The sequence below is a fragment of the Gadus macrocephalus genome, chromosome 21 (assembly GCF_031168955.1).
Source record: "Gadus macrocephalus chromosome 21, ASM3116895v1".
NCBI classification, from domain to species: Eukaryota; Metazoa; Chordata; class Actinopteri; order Gadiformes; family Gadidae; genus Gadus; species Gadus macrocephalus.
The window spans coordinates 4,801,975-4,822,729 of NC_082402.1; the positions used below are offsets into that span (position 1 = coordinate 4,801,975).

Sequence of the window (20,755 nt, forward strand, 5' to 3'; positions counted from 1 at the left end):
TAGTATTATTGAAATACAAAATGTTGCTGGTGACTAGACATTAAGACCTGGTTTTGTGATCTGAGATCTGGGACTTTTTAATTGTTTCTTGGTATTAGTTTTTTTTTTTAGCATTGCAACACTTACATCAGAAGAATAACGTCCCGATAAACATAGGGCCTATTCACAACAATATTCACCAGAAACTTCAATCGAAACTGACAACAATGCTCTATTATTATTATATTTGCTTATAAAGTGTCACCAGTTCACTTGTTCACTTGTAAGGTCATGTTTCATTTTCCTCCCAGGGTCAAATGAGAGAGGCGTTGAGATAAAGAGAATAGTTGTCTTTAAAGAAAAGAGGTGGAGAAGAGACCCTTTTACCGTAACAGAGGTGTCCAAACACAGGTGTCACTTAAAAGACTTATTATTGCATGGTTCTGCAACTGTAGGGCACATAGTCTATTTGCGATATCATTTAAAATGCCCATAATTGGTGTAAGAACGAAACCTGGGTTGGTGATGCCTCTGTGAAAGAATATCGATTGCTATGGGATGGAAAAAAGTGAATGAAGAACAGCAGTCTTATCAACCGACCTGTCTTTTCAACCGACCTGTGTTTGTGTGTGTGTGTGTGTGTGTGTGTGTGTGTGTGTGTGTGTGTGTGTGTGTGTGTGTGTGTGTGTGTGTGTGTGTGTGTGTGTGTGTGTGTGTGTGTGTGTGTGTGTGTGTGTGTAGGTGTGTGTGTGTGGGTGTGTGTGTGTTTGTGTTTGTGTTTGTGTGTGTGTGTGTCTGTGTGTGTGTGTGAGTGTGTGTGTATAGGTGTATGTGTGTGTGTGTGTGTGTGTGTGTGTGTGTGTGTGTGTGTGTGTGTGTGTGTGTGTGTGTATGTGTGTGTATGTGTGTGTGTGTGTGTGTGTGTGTGTGTGTGTGTGTGTGTGTGTGTGTGTGTGTGTGTGTGTGTGTGTGTGCGTGCGTGTGTATACACTTAATACACTTATAGCCCAAGCACGACAGGTCTACAAGCATGACAGTTGATCAATAAAACCAAGTGCATATCAAATAACGTTCACATGAAATAACAATTTAACAATTTAAATTGATGTATGGATTGGTGTAACAATGAAAAAAACACCATTGGTATCAATTTATTTTTTAACATTTTGGTAAATGAAAAGTGAAGGGGTTCTGCTGAATATTTCTCAAACTAACAACAAACTTGACTAAGCCTGAGGGGAAGCTGGGCGTTCTCGCTTTACCAGCGCCTCCGGCTTAAGACGATCTCGTTAACAAACACACATCTCATTAGAAGGGCCAGACCTTTTCAACAGCAAACACACGCCACTATAAATTCCTCCTCAGGCACAGTCAGAGTGGATTAGAGTGGATCCACTTTGTATCACGATTTCGATTGGTCTTGACAAAAGACATTTAGTGTGATGTCAGTGAGGTGGTCCCAGCAGGCCCCATAGTGATTTATCAAACAGCACAGGGGCTTTCTTCCCTGCTTCAAACCAGGCATTTCCTTTTTGGCTCTCTCAACTGGATGTTACAAATGGACTACTTTATTCACTGTGCGCTAACCAGATGGATTGTAAATGTATTTACTAATAAGAATACATGTTTGAAGATGGCACCATCACAAGATGAACCGGCAACCAATTTGCAACAGACTTCAACTCATAGTGTTCTGGATTATCCTTTTATCAAAAGCCACCGGTGGAGCGAAATGACATAACACAGTCCACAGACCTCCTGCTCATCGATTGGAAAGACCCCGTCTAATGTAACCTTGACACGCAGACAGCTGCCGGGGAGTTGAGTGATGATGGCCTCATCACAGAAGATTTGTATCAAGAAAGCATTTGACTTTTTCTGCACGTGCACTGAAAGGCATCATGTCCCGAGAGGAAAAATTAGATAACGTTGGAAAGCCACACCTGCACATTCATTCCCCCCCGAGACCTGAAGAAAAAGGCTGCGTCTATAGACGCCGAACAACTGACATCTTAAAGGGGGCACATCATACCACCAGGTGTGAGTGTGATTAGCCATTACAAGCAGGTTTGAAAATGTGTAGCATTGTGACATCACAGGTGGGCGTGTCCACCTAGATGTGTGCTGGATAGATCGGTCTACCAGCCCTTAACCAGTGGACTGAAGTATACATACGTTGCTCATCTATCCGTCACACATCACAGGTGGACACGCCCACCTGTGATGTCGCAATGCTGCACATTTTGAAAACGGCTTGTAATGGCGAACCACACTCACACCTGGTGGTACGATGGGTCCCCTTTAAGGATGGGGGGGCTGGGAGGGCAAACAGAATCTCTCCTTAATCACACAGTCTGCATTCAATCAATTTGCATGTGCATTAGAGAAGGGGCTTGATTGTGCAAAAAAATATTGGAGAAGAACGTCATTTATGATGGCGATTTAGCCGTCATGAATAAAGGACTGAGAGGAAGGAAGGAAAGTATTTAAACAAGAAACCATACACAGAAGTCTAAATTTACATTCATGAAAAAGGCATACAACATGAGGGCAGTGGGATTATGGTTTGCATTATTTGTGAGTCAACCTCTACAGATTTGGTTGTTCATTTTTATGTAAATCCCCAAGGAGGAAACCCATTCAGCACTATAAGACTGTTGTAATACCAAAGACCAATACTACCAAGGGTTCATCAATAGCACCCCCCTTGACTGATAGCAAATATTTTATTAGGTCTACCATCTTGAAATATTAATGAGAAGCAGCCCGATCCATTAACAGAGGCAGAGTAGATGTTTTATTTTCTTAATCACTGCTAGAGAAATGTGGTGTAAGCACGTGATCATCACCTAGTAAAAAATCTGCAAGCTAGCCTGTTTATCGTTGTTGGAATGAGCTATACAGATCAATTCTGAAGGGTAAAAGGGTCCTTGTTTATAAACCCATCCACATTACACAAACTAAAAACATTACTATTTTCTTAAACCTAGCAAAAGCCTTTTAAAAATGGTTTCACACCAAACAATAATAATACACATAAATGAACCAGAAGCAATCCTAATGAAATGTTGAATAAATACTAAACACAGCAAATAGCATGCTTGTTTCAACACGAGTCAAGGTCCAAGTCAAAGTGTTTTATCTGTCATATGCAAACTATAACCCAGGGTTATTCTGAACACTGAAATCCCTTGTGACATGACACTCAACGAATGAGTGGGAGGCACTAGCAAGATGATACACAATTATTAAGAGTCACAAATTTACCTTTGTGACTCTTAATAATTTGATATCTTCTTAAGGTAACGCAAAGGTACCATTGGAAAAGAGGTCATGATCCTCTAGAGTTGTTCATATTATTAAAGGAAGACAGTTCCACTATTAGATATTCCACAGATAACTTCCAGAGAAAAGCTGAACTGAAGGGCTGATTAAAGGGAAGCACACAGCCCTCCTGAATCCACCCTAAAAGCATTTTCTTAAAGGCGTCGGTCTGGGTACATTTTATTTTAACATACAATGAAAAAACATCTGAACGAAATATATCTTATGTAAGTTCAGAGTCAAATAAACATGCGAGCGTAGGGAGCACTGATTTTGAGCACTGATTTGAAATAAGATAGTGATGAGGCTAACTTCAGATGTTCTGGAAGTTACTTCTAGATAAAACAGTTGGTGCAGTTGAACCACAGTCAGGAGTCTGTTTCTTAGACTCATTTGTAGAAGCTTCAAGAAGATTCTCTTCTCCACCTCTTTTCTTTAAAGACAACTATTCTCTTTATCTCAACGCCTCTCTCATTTGACCCTGGGAGGAAAATGAAACATGACCTAAAACTGAACATGAACTGAACTCGGTAGTTTACTTCCCAAAAACGACAATACGAAACGTGGATTTTCAGTCCCCTTCAAAGTACTTTGAAAGAACTGACACACAAAAAGAAACACACACACACACACACACACACACACACACACACACACACACACACACACACACACACACACACACACACACACACACACACACACACACACACACACACACACACACACACACACACACAAACAAACAAATCTGCCTTCCCATTCAATCACATTCACATTATTCTATCCGTTTCCCATGGATCAATTATAGATTCAATTATGCAACCTCATGGTGCTCTAATCCACAACAAGACAAACGGAGGATTGCTTTGTGGTTCTGCGAGTGAATATTGGAATTATTATGTGCGGGTGGTAATTAGCCATCGCCTGCTTTGTCACAGAGGGATGAAGAGAATACTATTCCCATTGGTTTGAAATAATCATTACCTGAGCTGCTATGAGCCCCTTTCAATCTGCACAGTCAGCGTCTCTAGTGTTCTGTTCAACCGAACGCCACAATGGAACGGAACACCATTATGACTATTATCACACAATTCTGTGTGGATGTTATTGATTGTGAGAGCAGCAGCAGCATCCAGTGTGTGCTGCCAAATGGATCCAAACACATCCCATTCAAAGCGCTGGCGTCACGCTGCATGCATAAGCAAGCGGCAGGCTTTGAAATTACACCTGCATCCGTTTGTGCGGTCCGGACGTGTTTGCCCTGTATTCTCCATCACTGCTCTTTTGACTATTTTGACCTCAAAAGCCTTTGAAACTCTCTTTTATTTTGGTTAAGACAAAATCAATAGGTCTTTAATATCTTGCTAGGGATGAGGATCATAGACCTTTAGAACACTAATTATAATACATATGAGTAATTACGATATGAGTACAATTGTAATTATAATACATATGAGGGCAAACACCTGCAGTTTTATAGTTATGTTTTATTTATCAGGGATATTTGTGCATTAGTTATTCATCCAAAGACATTTCCACTGAGCTTAAACTCTTCCAAGGTACTTAGCTTAACATAGGGGCCGGATATCGTTGTGGCTATGATGTTGTTCGATCCCCTATAACCACCACATGCACCTATAGTAGGCATGCCCTCCCAGCAAGCTCACATGAAGAGACACATTCCAAAGTCGCTTCGGATGAAAGCATCGGCTTAATGACTAAATCATTCAAAAAGAAAACTGAGGAAATTTATCTCAGTCAGTCAGTCGCTTACAGAATACCCAACCACTGGACCCAAGCTAGCTGTATGCAAAACGCTAAGCTCATTGTTCTAGGGAACACTCTCAGAACCCCCCCCCCCCCACCCCCAACCACCGCTTTCTGGTCTGCAGCCTACAGATCGTCACCCCCACCAACATCAAAGCATGGGCCCCCCAGCTTTGATACTGCGGCTTGAATCGTGCTCATCTTCAAGCGTTCGGCCACCTTTCCCCCTTTTTATTTTTGTTGGTTCATGGAAATGCAGTGGGACAAAAAGCCAGAGTCGCAGTAGAGGGTCGACTCCCAGAGGTGCATGATGACAAACGGAGGCTGTCTGAACACTGGGAAGTGTTCTTCTCATTCTCTGGTCCCTCTGCGCTTTTTAACTCCAGTATTAACCGCTCTTGGCCTTATTAATCCAATCCGCAATCCGATGAGATCGTTGGTACAATTTATTTATATTATAATTCATAAATACTAACACATAATTGCATCGCACGCGCACGCGCACACACACACTCACACACAAGCACACGGGCACACAAGCACAGACGCACGCACAGACGCACTCACGCACACACATATACAATTTAGAGCTGGGAGCCTATGTCATTTATTGCTTCACTGGTTTTGAAATCCTATTTCTGGATGGTACAATTTCAAGGTGGGACATTAACCATCAGACACACACACACACAAATATCTTCCTCCCTTGCGGGGAGGTATGGGCGTTTCTGCGTGGGTGAGGTGTAAAGGCAGAGGGGAACATTGAGGCATGACCCAGGTTGCTCATGGGAGAAATCTACGTTCTGCACTAGAGACACCGGGTGCCTCCAAAACTGTTTTGGAAGCACTGGTTCATGTCGATCCTGCGTCGTGCCACCCTGGGGAGACATTCTGATGCAAGACAACCTTGCTGTTCTTCAGACGTCTTTCCTGCCAGCCAAGGGGTGAAAGTGCACGGCCTGCCTGGGTGCATTGTGCTCACTGCAGGGGGAGCTGTGAAGGCGTATGAATGCACGTACCTTTTTGCTGCAGGGGGACGGACCTGCCTGTTCACCGGAGCCTGGTTTACACAGACGTGATGCAACAAGGCTGTACATTGCTCCATAGAAGGGTCGTGCTCGCTGTATAGGGAATCATGGGGCATGTGGACAGGTCGACACACCGACACAACAACACCGATGTAGTCCGACTCCCTCTGGTGTTCTGTGGAATGTTGTTTGCTTGCAGATGAATGAGGAGGTGGATGTTGGACTTTTTTATGTGTGTATTAATACGTGTATAACAGTGAAACAATGTGATGCGGCTTCTCTCAACTGTCAACATCAGGGACCCTTTTTGAGCTGCTTTTCTCTGAGCAAATTAGAAAAAGGCTAATTTCAAAAGGACCACAGAACCAAGGAGTGAAACATGTACTGAATATTCTATGAATATTAAATAGTAACTACATATTATTTCAAGTTAATCAGCAGAATTAAAAATATATAAAAACAAGTTGCAATGCCCTTTGCTGTGGAGCCCCAAAGTTGGAGTAAGGAAGTTGTGTGTCAGCTCATCCCACTCGGGGCAGCAGGTTGCTATGGAGATGAGGGCATTGTTAATTCATGTCCTTATTGTGAAATGTGAAATGGTGTGTCTTAAAGGGGAGGGGGTTCCTGTGCCTCCCCAAATACTTGTGCACACACACACACACACACACACACACACACACACACACACACACACACACACACACACACACACACACACACACACACACACACACACACAAACACACAAAAAATATATACACACAGCTAGTGTATGTATTTGTAATAAGCTTGCTAAGACATTCTCCCAAGTAGCCTATTCTTACATTATATTTATAAGTGTCCCTTCTGATTACATTGCATCCAAAAGAATGCAACAAATTGAGATGCATCGGTAGGTAATAAGCAGGCCTAAGGAATACATGTCTCTGTAGCCTATGTCGTGTAGTGGACACTATTGGCATTGTAAGTGAATTTTAACCTTGATATTATCAATCCAGGCTATATCGTAAGGGTTTTCCTCGGGTAGGATTAAAAAGCACTGCAGCATAGTTCCCATGGGGTAGTTCAGCTGTCGGGTGCTGCTGCCCAACACGCATAGCATCAGGGTGCGGATGAAATACTGTCTCGTCTCAGACCATAGGCTGCTGGCTTCATACCAGCAAACGCTCACATAAAGGGGAAACATCAATGAGACAGGGAAACCCATGATCGGCCCGCATACGCACATTCTGAAGAGTCGTGAGAACACAAGTAGCCCTAGGGAAACCCATTAAAGCAAAACTCAAGAAGGTTAGCGCTCGAAGTTGAGAAATGGGGACATAACGTCATCCTCCCGCAAACATATAAATAATAATAATTATTATTATAATAATAATAATAAAATCAAAATAGATATATCTTAAAAGTTATTTTTCCTCACCAAAACCAAAGCATTGACACGAAAGACGCCATGAAACGAACCCCCAATGCGGAGCATCCCTTATAACCTTTATCACTTTGGACACTCATCTAATTGAACCATGCACAAATTCACACTCGACCTTTCAATAACTTTTTTAACTCATTTATTCTTATTTTTCGGGTGCAACTAACGACTAATGACATAACACGCCCCCCGGGGCCAGAGCTTGCGTGCGTGCCCGTTCCTCCCACGCGTTCTCAGTGCGCGCACGACTTATTATAAGGCACTCCGCTCTTCTGACCCTCAGCACAGAGCCGAGGCGCACAGCAGCGCGCAACTCACCGAGAGTAGGACTGCAGCTCACCGAGAGGAGGACTGCAGCTCACCGCTCCGGAGAGACATAACAGCAGCAGCAGTAGTTTGGCCACTGCTGTAGTTTTGGCACCGAGCTGCTCAATTCGAGCGGAGGTGCTTTTTCCGCAAACATGGATCGTTTTCTCCTGGTCATGGTCGCTGTCGCCTCCATCGTCTCAGGTAAGTTGAGAAAATAAGTATTGGATGGTTTGTTTTCTTGTCTGTGGCGCGGTGCGTAAAGGTTGGAGATGAAGCGCATCAGAACCATGGAGAGGGATCTTGGACGCGTGGCGCGGGCTGCATTGCGCAGTATTTCTCTTACATCGTTTGCCCTGAACCCGCCCCCCATTATCGCCTTTACGGCAACTTTTTATTTGTTTTGGAGAGTGTACGATTTCATGCAGGACTGCTTCATTTTATTCTATAAAAACGATTTGTTTTGGTTGTTGCCTGTATCGTTTCCGTTTATAACCTAAAAAGACAGTTTTTGGTTTTTCTTCCATCATTTTTTTAGGAAATCAAGCGCTTCCACTTGAAAGAGAGGCACCCAATGAAGACATGGTACTTTTCCATTCAATGTTCATCTACATGACCGAGAATGTTGATTTCCCTCGAGTTACCATTTGTTTGTTTACTGCAGGTAAAGAGATGTTTGGTCCAAGTCCTGTCCATAGCTCTCTCAAAGACCGTCTCTCATCCTATCGACCCGGATTGTAAATATATTCTCCAAACAGGTTTGTAATAAAGACTATGTTTCTAAATCACCTGAAAACTGTAGCCACAACGAGTCACAAACAGCATGTTGGTTTGTTGGTTTTCCCTCCCTCGGAGAATATATGGAGAATATGTATAATATATATGTGAATATATGAATATTATATATATATATATGTATATATATATATATATATATGTATATATATATATATATATATATATATATATATATATATATATATATATATATATATGTATATATATATATATATATATATATATATATATATATATATATAAAATAAGATTATATCATATGAAATTATTGATAATATCATGTCATCATGATTATTATTAAGTGAATTGGAAAACAATGACAATATTTTATGATCATTATATACATAAATATCATTTTTAAACAATAACAGTAATGTGGCGCATTCAGAAATGAAGATATCACATACAGATGAATAATAAGAACCATTCTTTGTCAGTTCCAGGGGTTCGACAAGAACCAACAAACAGCCACACGGGGGAAGGAGCTGTACCCCAAGACGAGCTGTCCCCAGCAGCACAACCAGAGGCCCCTGAAACCAAACAAGAAAACGTGAAAGACATCGAGGCATTCTTAAAGTCTGCGGAGGAAAAAAGAGAGACCCCGGGGAACCAGCCTCGCCAGGAAATGCGGGATCTCTTCGACATGTTGGCTAAAGGACACAAGGAAGGAGAGACAGATGAGGGGGAGGACGAAGAGGAAAGAGACAAGCGATGGAAACCAACACACCGCTATCACCACAAGAGGAGGTACCGCAAGCGTGGGGAGGTATCCCCCGAAGAAGAGGAAGACTATGAACGCAGTCAAGAGTCCTGGGATTTAGGCGATGGAATTGAGAAGAGGAAATGGAAACCCGGGAGGTTTCACCAAAGAAGAGGGAAACGTGATGAGGAACTTTCTGAGGATGCGAGAGAAATTCCCGATGAGGATCGCAGCCAAGAGTCCTGGGATTTAGACAACGTAAGAGAGAAAAGGAAATGGAGACCTCATGGTAGGTACTACTTAAGAAATCGCAAACGTGATGAGGATCTTTCTGAGGACGTAAAGGACGAGCAAGATGAAGACCGCAGTCAAGAGTCCTGGGATTTAGGCGATGGAATTGAGAAGAGGAAATGGAAACCCGGGAGGTATCACCAAAGAAGAGGGAAACGTGATGAGGAACTTTCCGAGGATGCAAGAGAAATTCCCGATGAGGATAGAAGCCAAGAGTCCTGGGATTTAGACAACGTAAGGGAGAAAAGGAAATGGAGACCTGGCAGATTCCACCAAAGACGGCAAAAACGTGATGAGGAACTTTCTGAGGACGCAAAAGAGAACGCTGATGACGATCGCAGCCAAGAGTCCTGGGATTTAGACAACATAAGAGAGAAAAGGAAATGGAGACCTCATGGTAGATACTACTTAAGAAATCGCAAACGTGATGAGGAACTTTTTGAGGACGCAAAAGAGATTCCTGATGAGGACAGAAGCCAAGAGTCCTGGGATTTAGGCGATGGAATTGAGAAGAGGAAATGGAGACCTGGCAGATTCCACCAAAGACGACAAAAACGTGATGAGGAACTTACAGAGGATGCGGGAGAAATTCCCGATGAAGACCGCAGCCAAGAGTCCTGGGATTTAGACAATGTAATTGAGAAGAGGAAATGGAAACCCGGGAGGTTTCACCAAAGAAGAGGGAAACGTGATGAGGAACTTTCTGAGGACTCAAAAGAGATTCCTGATGAGGATAGAAGCCAAGAGTCCTGGGATTCAGTCAACGGAATTGAGAAGAGGAAATGGAAGTCCGGGAGGTTTCACCAAAGAAGAGGGAAACGTGATGAGGAACTTTCTGAGGACTCAAAAGAGATTCCTGATGAGGATAGAAGCCAAGAGTCCTGGGATTCAGTCAACGGAATTGAGAAGAGGAAATGGAAGTCCGGGAGGTTTCACCAAAGAAGAGGGAAACGTGATGAGGAACTTTCCGAGGATGCGAGAGAAATTCCCGATGAGGATAGAAGCCAAGAGTCCTGGGATTTAGACAATGGAATTGAGAAGAGGAAATGGAAGTCCGGGAGGTTTCACCAAAGAAGACAAAAACGTGATGAAGAACTTTCTGAGGACTCAAAAGAGATTCCTGATGAGGATAGGAGACAAGAATCCTGGGATTCAGTCAACGGAATTGAGAAAAGGAAATGGAGACCTGGCAGATTCCACCAAAGAAGGCAAAAACGTGATGAGGAACTTTCTGAGGATGCAAGAGAAATTCCCGATGAAGATCGCAGCCAAGAGTCCTGGGATTTAGACAACGGAATTGAGAAGAGGAAATGGAAATCCGGGAGGTTTCACCAAAGAAGAGGGAAACGCGATGAGGAACTTTCCGAGGATGCAAGAGAAATTCCCGATGAGGATAGAAGCCAAGAGTCCTGGGATTTAGACAACGGAATTGAGAAGAGGAAATGGAAATCTGGGAGGTTTCACCAAAGAAGAGGGAAACGTGATGAGGAACTTTCCGAGGATGCGAGAGAAATTCCCGATGAAGATCGCAGCCAAGAGTCCTGGGATTTTGAGGACAGAGACAAGAGGAGCTGGAGACCCATTAGGATCCACCCAAGACAACAAAAACGTGACGAGGAACTTTCAGAGGACATAAGGGATCAACAAGATGAAGACCGCCGCCAAGAGTCCTGGGATTTAGACAATGTAAGAGAGAAAAGGAAATGGAGACCTCGTGGTAGATACTACTTAAGAAATCGCAAACATGATGAGGAACTTTCTGAGGACGCAATGGAAATTCCCGATGAAGAACGCAGTCAGGAGTCCTGGGATTTAGGAATTGAGAAAAGGAAATGGAGACCTGGCAGATTCCACCAAAGACGACACAAACGTGATGAGGAACTTTCTGAGGACGCAAAAGAGATTGCTGATGAAGATCGAAGCCAAGAGTCTTGGGATTTTAATAAAAGACATGAAACAGATGAGGAAGCAAGAGAAAAGCGTATATGGAAACCATCGCATCGATACCACCATAAAAGACGACTGCAGAAACGTGGTGGGGACTTAGTTGAAGAGGAGGATGAACAGAGGAGTGAATCAGAGAACAACGGAGAGGAGAAGAAGCCTGAGGAAGAGGATTCAGCTCGTGAGAGAGATCGGGTTGAAGCTCTGAGGTAGTAAAACATAACAGATATTTTAACAATCCTTAAAATATCCAGATATTTTCTTAGCACTCTTATCAGCATTTTTCAGATGTAGTAACGGCCTCTTTAATTAAACAGCTTTTACAATTAACTGCCATTAGCAATCCCTAAATGCTGGAATTTTTGGGGAGATTCAAATAAAGCACAGCACCATAATACAGTTATCATACTTGTAAAATTATTATTTCAAATAAAATTATATAATAGCTATAATACGATATTGCTGGGTATTCCTAGCTGTTAGTAAGATCCCTGAAAGGATCCTAATAAGTGTTCAAGCCTTAGGTTATCAAGCCACTACAAAGTGTGATGTGCTCTTTCACAGGTATCTGACAGAGAAGACAAACCCTGGGATTTACAGAGGCTACAACAATCCATCCTGGTCGGACAACTCAAGTTCAACCTCACACAACGTACGTTATCTGCCTCAAAAGATAATTATGCAATTCCCTTCCTCTATTACGAAGATTATGGCCTCCTCTTCATAGCATTGAACTTTTGAATTGGGTCCAATTAAAAATCCTTAAATTAATCTATGTACTCACATGCTTGTGTAATTAGCAATGACAAATAATCACCGCCCTGTTCATTAATTCTAAACTGAAAAGCCATGTCATGCCTTAATGTGTTTGTCCACAACAAACAATCTTTTAACAACCTTGGTTTCATCTGAATGATCAAGTCCAGAAACCTAATCTAGATCCCTGTTTTGTTCTGTGCACAGATGGAGGACATGGTGAAGGTGCTGAGCAAGAAGATGAAGCAGGTGGCCGACCAATCAGTTGATAAAGACAGAAGTAGCACGCATCAGGAACCACCAATGCCCCAGGAGGTAAACAATACAAAACACGCATTCACTGGTGGATGACCATGCCCTCAGGCTGACCAGAAATCAGTGAGAAAGAGACACTAAGGAAGAGTGAAAGTTGGAGAGCAAGAGAGAGGCACAATGCACTACATGAAGCAATTTCGCAAAGCTTCGCCGACAACACAACAGACCAGTCACGGATCACAACTATGCTAATGCCACAAAATTTTCAAATGTATATTTACACTACTAAAAACATGAGAAGCCTTCTAGAAAGTTCAGCAGTGGATGCCTGCAGGTGTCCTGTTTAAGCAAGACGGCAGAAGGCTGTAAGGAGTGCCTCATGCAGAGCAGTCAAGTGGATTAAACAAGGGCTTGGTGTTTATTTAACCAGCTAAGCCCTGAGCGTGGTCCCTCTGTGAAATTATTCCACTGATACCCGCAGACGTTATTATGTACATTTTGAGAGATGAAATCTCTGGGCGAGATTGGAGAATAAAATGAGACAGTGTGAGGACGACTCTAATCTAGCCTTCAGAACAACTGTCACCGTGACCGCCCATGCGAATGCACATCAGGAACTGTTCATCTTGAAGCATGTGTGCTAGGAGGCAAGGGTGGATGAATGTTATGTATAGTGATAAGGATTATTCTCCAACTCCAGCATGCTACAGTTGGATGGCACGTGTTTAGATTATAGCACACACAAACCGAGACAAATAAACGACAGAGGATTCAGGAGGAAGATGTAAAGCATTTTATTTTCTGCTTGTCATCTTTTGCAGCGTGATTAAATGGACCCTCCAAGAACTGCTCCAAACAAACACCCTTCATGAAACTTTTCATTAGTTCCAAAGACAGGGCATTGCATTGTGTGTGTGTGTGTGTGTGTGTGTGTGTGTGTGTAGGGGGGGGGGGGCTTTTAAACAGTGAAACATGCAAGCTGATATTTTGATTGTGATCGCTGATCGTATTGAATGGCATTAACGCCAACATTTATCGAGTGGAACAAGGTTGAGGTGTCAGCAACTATAACCACGTGTTTAGAACGCAATCGGAGGCTTTTGAAGAACAGCATACTTTGACATTTTGGATGTGTTGGATGTGCTGTCCATATTAATTTTCTTAATTATTTTTTCCTTCTCGTCTTTAGGAAATGGCGAATGACAATTTGCCAGCGTTGACAGAACTGAAGATGATGGCTGCCAAGCTGCATGGAAATACACAGTGAGCCAGGCCTGGCAGTGACCATCAGTGAATCCTATGGCTACCCTATTTCTGTGCTTAAGGCGTTATATAGGAATAAATTATCAATATTAGCCGTGCCAAAAAAGATTTGAACAGTTTGCCCATCATTGTATTCGTATAGTCGATGATGTAACCAACCTATTTAGCATGGGAATGACTTTGATATCTTTGTAGATTAAACAATGTTCATAATGTTTTGTTGTGTGTGCAATAAAATTCATCTGGGACCAAATTAATTCTTTGCAATTGTTATATTTACCAGTCAGATAATTACAGAGCGGGAATCGTTTTAAATAACTATTTAATTACATGCAGCAAGTAGATGTCATCCACAGTGCAAAGTAAATAAAATAGAAACAACCAAAAAAACCTTCTCTCAGCAAGAGCCTCAGAGCTGGAGAGTATTATGGGATAAAAAAAAATACAACGGCTCGTCTTAAAGGGATGAGACTCCGGCCTGTCCGTTCTTCTTAGCAGCGCAGAGAACGTTTCCTTAACATAACACAGTGAGAGTTCGGATAGGCTGAATATTTCCCAGTGGCGCGCTGTTGACCTGAAAACACGCAAAACAAAAAAGGCAAAAAGTTATGATGATGAATGCAAATGGGACACATAACACCCCCTATTCCAGATAAATTAACTCAGTTTCGCAGAATGAAAAATAAGTCGTTGTTGCCAAAGGAGACCAACCTGCCCTCCGGCGTAGCTCCGTCACGGATGTTAGCCACACGGCCCCGACCCGTTAGCCTTCACTACCGGTTAGCTTTAGCTTCTTGGCCGGCGGTTGCTCGACGGCCTGCTGGCTACTCGCGGCTTTGGCGTATTGCATGTCGACCGTGGTGCCCGAGAGGAGGTACCCGCCACCCCCGCTCATCTGTAGCACGGGATGCGTTCGGTTGGGAAGCACCTAAGGGAGTCAACAAGGCAAGATGTCACGCTAACCTTCCAACCCAGCCAAACGTAAAAGTTATAACATGCATCATCTTTTTTTAAATGTGCTCTAAAACAAATTCGGTCATGTAGAAAGTAACTATAAGGTTACAGGTATCTAGGTTAACAACTTAGGATAAATCTCATATTCAATCTCAAAACATGCTTCTTGATCGGGGTTAAGGTTTGGAGAGATTAGGAAGAGGGAGGCGTGAGGAGCAGAGTTTTATTTTTGATTGTTTGTTCCTTTTTTTTTGAGGACTATTCCTTTTTATTGTCGAGTGAGATAGACCAGAAGGTAGGGAAGACCGAGGGGAAGACATGCAGCAAAGGAGCACGGGCAGGAATCGAACCCTGGTCGCTGCGGTAAGGACGGAGCCTTAATGGTACGTGATCTACCCGGGGACCCCCTTTGTTTTTCTTTTTTAAATTTTAAACCAAAATGTAAAATTCGGCTAGCTTGAAATTGTCGATCTTGCATATCGGTCCGTAAAGTGAACTTGTGGGGTTACCTGGTAATGCCTGAGCCAGGAGTCGGTGAGTTGGAGGTTGATCACGGCGCAGTGCTCCTTGTTGCTGTTCTCCTTGAGTTTTGTGTAGCACTCGATCAGGGGCTGAAAGAGATGAAGAAAGAAGCCTTTCACACAAGAGGGCAAATGAAGTACCCTGAATTCGGGGAGAACCGTGAATCAGGAACGGGCACAGAGGCAGCAGCATACCAGTGCTGTGACAGTAACCAGTAACCACAGGCGTTATCAAGGGCAGGATTCCACCTGGAATCTCCCGAGGGGCACACGTCAGAGGGACAACAACCGACAACCAGCCGTTAACAAGTAGATCCCATCCAAGACTTTTAAAAGGTAACATTTTATACCACCAGGTGCGAGTGTGATTAGCCGTTACAAGCCGTTTTGAAAATCTGCCTCTTCCGACATCACAAGTGGGCGTGTCGACCTAGATGTGCAAGAGGCAGATCTTCAAAACGCCTTGTAACGGCTTAATCACACTCACACCTGGTGGTATAACATGTCACCTTTAAGCCAAGTGCTCTCATTCCTGACGATGAGGGAAGCCCCGACGGTACTGCGTCGCGCCTCACCTCTTTGTATTGGGAGTACACCACAAAGGGTCTGGAGGGAGCCAGGAACTTGATCAGGCCCAGTAGAACCGGAGAGGGGTGGAACCGGCTGGCGATGATTAACCTAGCGCAAGAGAGGGGAGGATGAAACGGACGATTAAGCCGCGGCTCGCAAAAAAAAGTGAGGCGCCAACCGCCAGGGTTGCTTATCGTCCAAAGCGTTTTGCCGACGTTGGTTCTTATCCGAGGCACCGATTGCACCGTGAGGCTTAGTGGAAGTGCAGAAAGGGGAGCTCACAAGGTGGGCGTCAGGGGGAGTATCTGAGGCGTTTGGAAACACAATGATTGATATAGGCGCGATGCGGTTGGGGGCGATGGGCCCGCGACACAGCATATTAACAAGCAAAAGCAGATCAATTCTGGTATTACTGCGACAGCCTCACAACCCTTCAGCCCATCCATCATCAGGAAAAGAAAAAAACAGCCGGGAGGCCGTTTCATTTTCTACACGCTCATGGAGAAAAAGCTGCAGAGTAATCACTACGGCCGTCTTTGTGGGGAAACCAAGCGAGGGGGTACCGAGTGACAGTAAGATTAAGAGAACGCCGCGATTTTCTAAATACAATTACACTATTATTTGCGCGTCCGAACTGCTCCTTTCACAGTGGATCGATTTTAATTACCACGGTCCACTGCACGGGCCCGTTAAGAACCAAAACACCACGGCAGCGAGGGCCAGGGACTGAAGAGGTAATAAATACAGGAATAAATGGAACATAGAAGAATAGGAGCCACGTCTGCAGAGGTGGATCCCCACGGAGGGGGGTTGGGAGAAGAGCCCTCTACTGTGTTTTATGTCAACCAGCTGGGTACAACAGACGAGGAACCAAAACGGTGGTTCAATGCAGTATCAAAACATGGAGAGGGACCTTCCAGGACCGTACGCACCCATCGGCGTTCTTCCCTTCCAGCAGGGCCGCAGCCACTGCCAGCTTCTTCCTCTTCACCTCCATCCTGTCCTGCTTCTCCTGAAGCTGTTGAAAAGAACGGCAGATAAATAAGAGAAATGAAGGCGGGTCCCCTCTTCGTCAGGCTCAAGAGCTGGAGTATGTGTGCCACCAACGATTATTATGATTATATTATCCGCTAACGCCGTGTTGAATCACCATTCATCTTTATGGTTTATTTATTTGATCCAGGGGTGTATATGAATTTAGGTCCCCCCCAGTTGGGGTAGCATATCCAACCGAATATAAAAATATTTGGACTCAGCCCTTCCCCAGTCAAACGACTGGTTCAAGTCACATTCTGAATGGGCTTGGGAAGAGGATGTAGGAGAAGAGAAGAACCTACTCTGATCGCCTTCAACTTCTCCCTCTCATTCTGCTCCACCTCGGCTGGGGTGGAGGTCTCCATCTTAACTTCCTCTGGTTTGCCTTCTCCTTCTCCTCCTCCGTCACCCCCAGTGTCTGCGTTTGTCCGTCCAGCTTCCTCTCCTTCCTTGCTGGGGACGCTTGCGTCTGAGGATTCTGACATCAAAGAGACACATTAACACAGGACTACTAGGAACACAGAAACACACACAGGCCCACGCAGGCCCGTCATGACAATGGTGGGGACGGAGTCGAGGCAACCCGGAAAGATGCTCTTTGAGCTCATTCAGCCTCTGATGGCGTTGCCCAAGCAACCCCTTCAGCGTATGCATTGGGGCCCTCTTTTGGGACACGTGTCTGGTTCAGTACTTCCTCTGAATCCCACCCAGGGCCGTGCTCTAGGCCTCCCGGTGGTGGGACGCAGTAGCGGCAGGGGAGGCGTTGTGACACAGCAATACGTACAAGGGAGCGGCTCATCTTTCCTTCAACATTTCTTACCGACTACGTCAAAATGTTATAAAAAAAAAAAAAACACTTTCCAAATAGAGGTGGGGAGGATTAATGAAAGTGTAATCAAAAAGTCAAAAAAAAAAAAAAACAACAGATCCCCTTACCAGCCGCGAGCTCCTTGGGTGGGCCGGTGTCCAGCGTGCCCGCCAGCAGAGCGTTGACGTGGCCGATGGGAAAGGTGTGCAGCGTGTCGTGGAAGTGAGGGGGGAAGCCGAAGCTCTCCAGGCCCGCCTGCACCGGCCCGTCCCCAGGGTACATCTGGACCACTTTACCGTAGCCTGGGTGAGCAGCATCAGAAAAAGATGGTCATTTATTTTTTTGATTTTAAAAAGCGATGGACAGCTTTGAAGAGACAGCGTTGTACAAAAAGGTGACAATAAGTAACACCATTGGAAGATTTAAAAATGAACATCGGCAAAAGTTTGTTTTTTCTGAGGATCCTTACGCAACCAGTCATACATGCCAGAGGCGATTTACTGCTGTATGGCAGATTCAACACTGTTATCCCAACCCAGCCCTACTAAACAACGCCTTAAGGTACGCCACATTATAGCAAAGGGAAGAGGTCTCTGTACCCCCCATCCTCTCCATCACCGCTCCTAGGACGAGGCCGGCGCACGTCTCGAACACCAGGACTTTTCCGCCCGCGTGGATGTTTCCCAGAGTCAGCATCTGAGCCAGCGTATCGTACCTCAGGTGGCTGTTAACACATAAAAGGACCAAAAAATAAAACCCTCGCATAAACCCAAGGGTAAACGACCCATTCCTTTTTTTAGTACGGCGGAGTCATAAAAAGGCAAAGGCTGCATCCTGTTTAACCTTTCATTGCGCTGCGTAAGACAAGAGCGTGATTACCAGATCTTCCCCGGTTCTCGGCCGTGGTACATCATGGCCAGTATGCGACAGGAGGGTCTGAGGACCGTGATGGTGCTTTCATACCTGCGGGACAGAACCGCACGGTGCAATATAGCAACACAACTGGTACTTTCAAATAACTTCCAACCTTCGTTTCCACTTGGTTTGATCCGACTGTTAGGCATGCACACTCGTAAGCCCCTGCCTTGGATAGATCCCTCGTAAACCCCCGCTGGATCCCTCTTCTGTGATCCTAGTCAGGGTTCCTTCCCTCTGGGTTGTGGGGGAGTTTTTCCCGTGCCCTTTAGAAGGCTTCAGGGTTAGGTGGCTGACTGTCCTATAACGGTGGCCTTTGAAGCCCTTTGAGAATGTAAATGTGATACCGAGTCACATACATAGAAACTGCAGAGGAATTGCACAAAACAACATACTTTTTCTTTTTCTTCTTGATGTACTTCTGCTGCGAAAACTCAGTCTTGTCTCGGAAGGTGGAGCTGTTGTCGATGAGCTGCTGGATGATTTCCTGCAGAGTGGAGCGTGCACCATCAATAGAGGCTCCCCCCCCCCCACCAGAATACTTTTGTTTCATTTATTACCCCGGTGTGTATGTTTTCCGGCTGTACCTGTCCCTTGAGTCCTTGCTCTTTGAGTGTCTCAATGTCGTCCCTGGTGAGTTTCTGAGACTTCCCGTCGTCCACTATGTTCCTGTTGTCTGAGCCCGCCTCTTGAGCATCTGGTAGCATAGAGATATAGTAAGTAAGCACGATGTATAAGCTTAGTAGACAGAACACTTCCTAAATAACAACTGAATGTTTTAATATGATGAATCGACAGCTGAATGGGAGTATGGACAGTTAATTTCCACTGAAAGAGGGATGTGTTTAATAGACGTGTGTTTAAGATGATTTCCAATAATGTATTATTTTAAAAATATAAACATTTAAATCCCAAAGAACATTAACGTTGTTCTATTTTTGTATAAGTAGAGTTCAAACAATAAAACTGTATGAGAGAACCTATGGACACAGACATCTGACTATCTTGCTGACTAAATGGAATTATAATGCATTATTGACCCATATCGAGCCCTGTATAACGCATGGGTCTACACATCAGATCTTCACACTAGACGTCCCACATCAGTACTGCACCATTACAGTGATCAGGCTTGACGCTTACCTGTGGAACTCTCTGTGGTCTTCGCCTTCTGAGGTTCTAGATGACCTCCGGACACTACTTCAAACGCAGTACTATACAGCTGTCCAACTGCTTTTTCTAAGAAAAGCCATTGTTTCTCAAACATCACCTTCCTGTGAAACGGAGAGGTACGTGTTGCAGTGAACAATACGCCGGACATTTCAGAACATAGAATAAAAAGGTAGGAAGAGAGGCTGATTCTTACAACATTGTTATGGTCCTTGTATGGACTTGACAGCTTGCTATGGATGTACAGTTCCGACACAGATCCGACGTTCATGTCATAATAATACATCTATATATATATATGCTGGAGAAAAAATATTAGATTGATTTGAAAGAGTCTCCCTACTTACTTTTTTATTTGAATTTGAACAGCTTTGTAAATGTCCCCTCGTTTTAACACAACATAGTCCCCGTCTTTGATGATGTACGCAGAATCATCTTCTTCTATACTCTCGGCCATACTAATATAGGCGAAGAAAAATGACTAGACAGTAAACTTGTCTTCCGTTTCTCCAATGAATACAAACTGTGGAAAAATCACTACGTATCCCAAAAAATCTAAAGCGAAATTCGCGATGTACTGTTTCCACGTGTTAGCTTGTATTTCCGTAGCTGTGCGCAGGGTCATTAATCGACTGCAGATCGTATGAGCGGAACCATGGAAACGGCACAGCCTGTCTGAGGTGGCTGGATCATATCAGTGTTCTACAGCCAGGCTGTGTCCGCGCAGAGATATTTGGATTATATTTTATGAAATCTTTGGTGAAATTAAATGTATCATAATACATCACGAATGCACTATTTTTCACTAGATGTGATTTCTAGATGGATTGCTCGATGGCTTTTTCACTTGAAGAATCTTTTCATAAGATTACCCTAGTCCTATGATGATAAATAGAGTGCTATAATAAGAAATACAGAAGCGGAGGTTAGTTGTTTTTTTGG

At 43.9% G+C, this 20,755-nt stretch overlaps 2 protein-coding genes across 3 annotated transcripts; one reads left to right on the forward strand and one right to left on the reverse strand.

The window, feature by feature from the left end:
• The first annotated feature begins 7,805 nt into the window (after positions 1-7,805).
• On the forward strand, positions 7,806-14,097 carry chgb (chromogranin B). 2 transcript variants are annotated; one of them, XM_060041473.1, is made up of 8 exons: positions 7,806-8,037; positions 8,372-8,418; positions 8,498-8,591; positions 9,069-9,705; positions 9,964-11,775; positions 12,131-12,218; positions 12,530-12,637; positions 13,767-14,097. In XM_060041473.1, the coding sequence occupies exons 1-8, from the start codon at positions 7,989-7,991 to the stop codon at positions 13,842-13,844; spliced, it is 2,913 nt and encodes a 970-aa protein (XP_059897456.1). In that variant the 5' UTR covers positions 7,806-7,988; the 3' UTR covers positions 13,845-14,097. The 2 variants fall into 2 exon arrangements, with proteins under 2 accessions (XP_059897456.1, XP_059897455.1); XM_060041472.1 differs by having other exon boundaries at positions 9,069-11,775.
• Positions 14,098-14,145: 48 nt separating this feature from the next.
• Positions 14,146-20,458, reverse strand: trmt6 (tRNA methyltransferase 6 non-catalytic subunit). The gene is made up of 13 exons (XM_060041488.1): positions 20,161-20,458; positions 19,787-19,917; positions 19,231-19,340; positions 19,039-19,130; positions 18,608-18,691; positions 18,328-18,452; positions 17,857-18,030; positions 17,223-17,398; positions 16,818-16,903; positions 15,891-15,993; positions 15,304-15,405; positions 14,552-14,768; positions 14,146-14,414 (listed from the first exon to the last, which is right to left on the reverse strand). Exons 1-12 carry the CDS (start codon positions 20,268-20,270, stop codon positions 14,604-14,606), a joined length of 1,458 nt encoding a protein of 485 aa, XP_059897471.1. The 5' UTR covers positions 20,271-20,458; the 3' UTR covers positions 14,146-14,414; positions 14,552-14,603.
• Between the last annotated feature and the right edge of the window lie 297 nt (positions 20,459-20,755).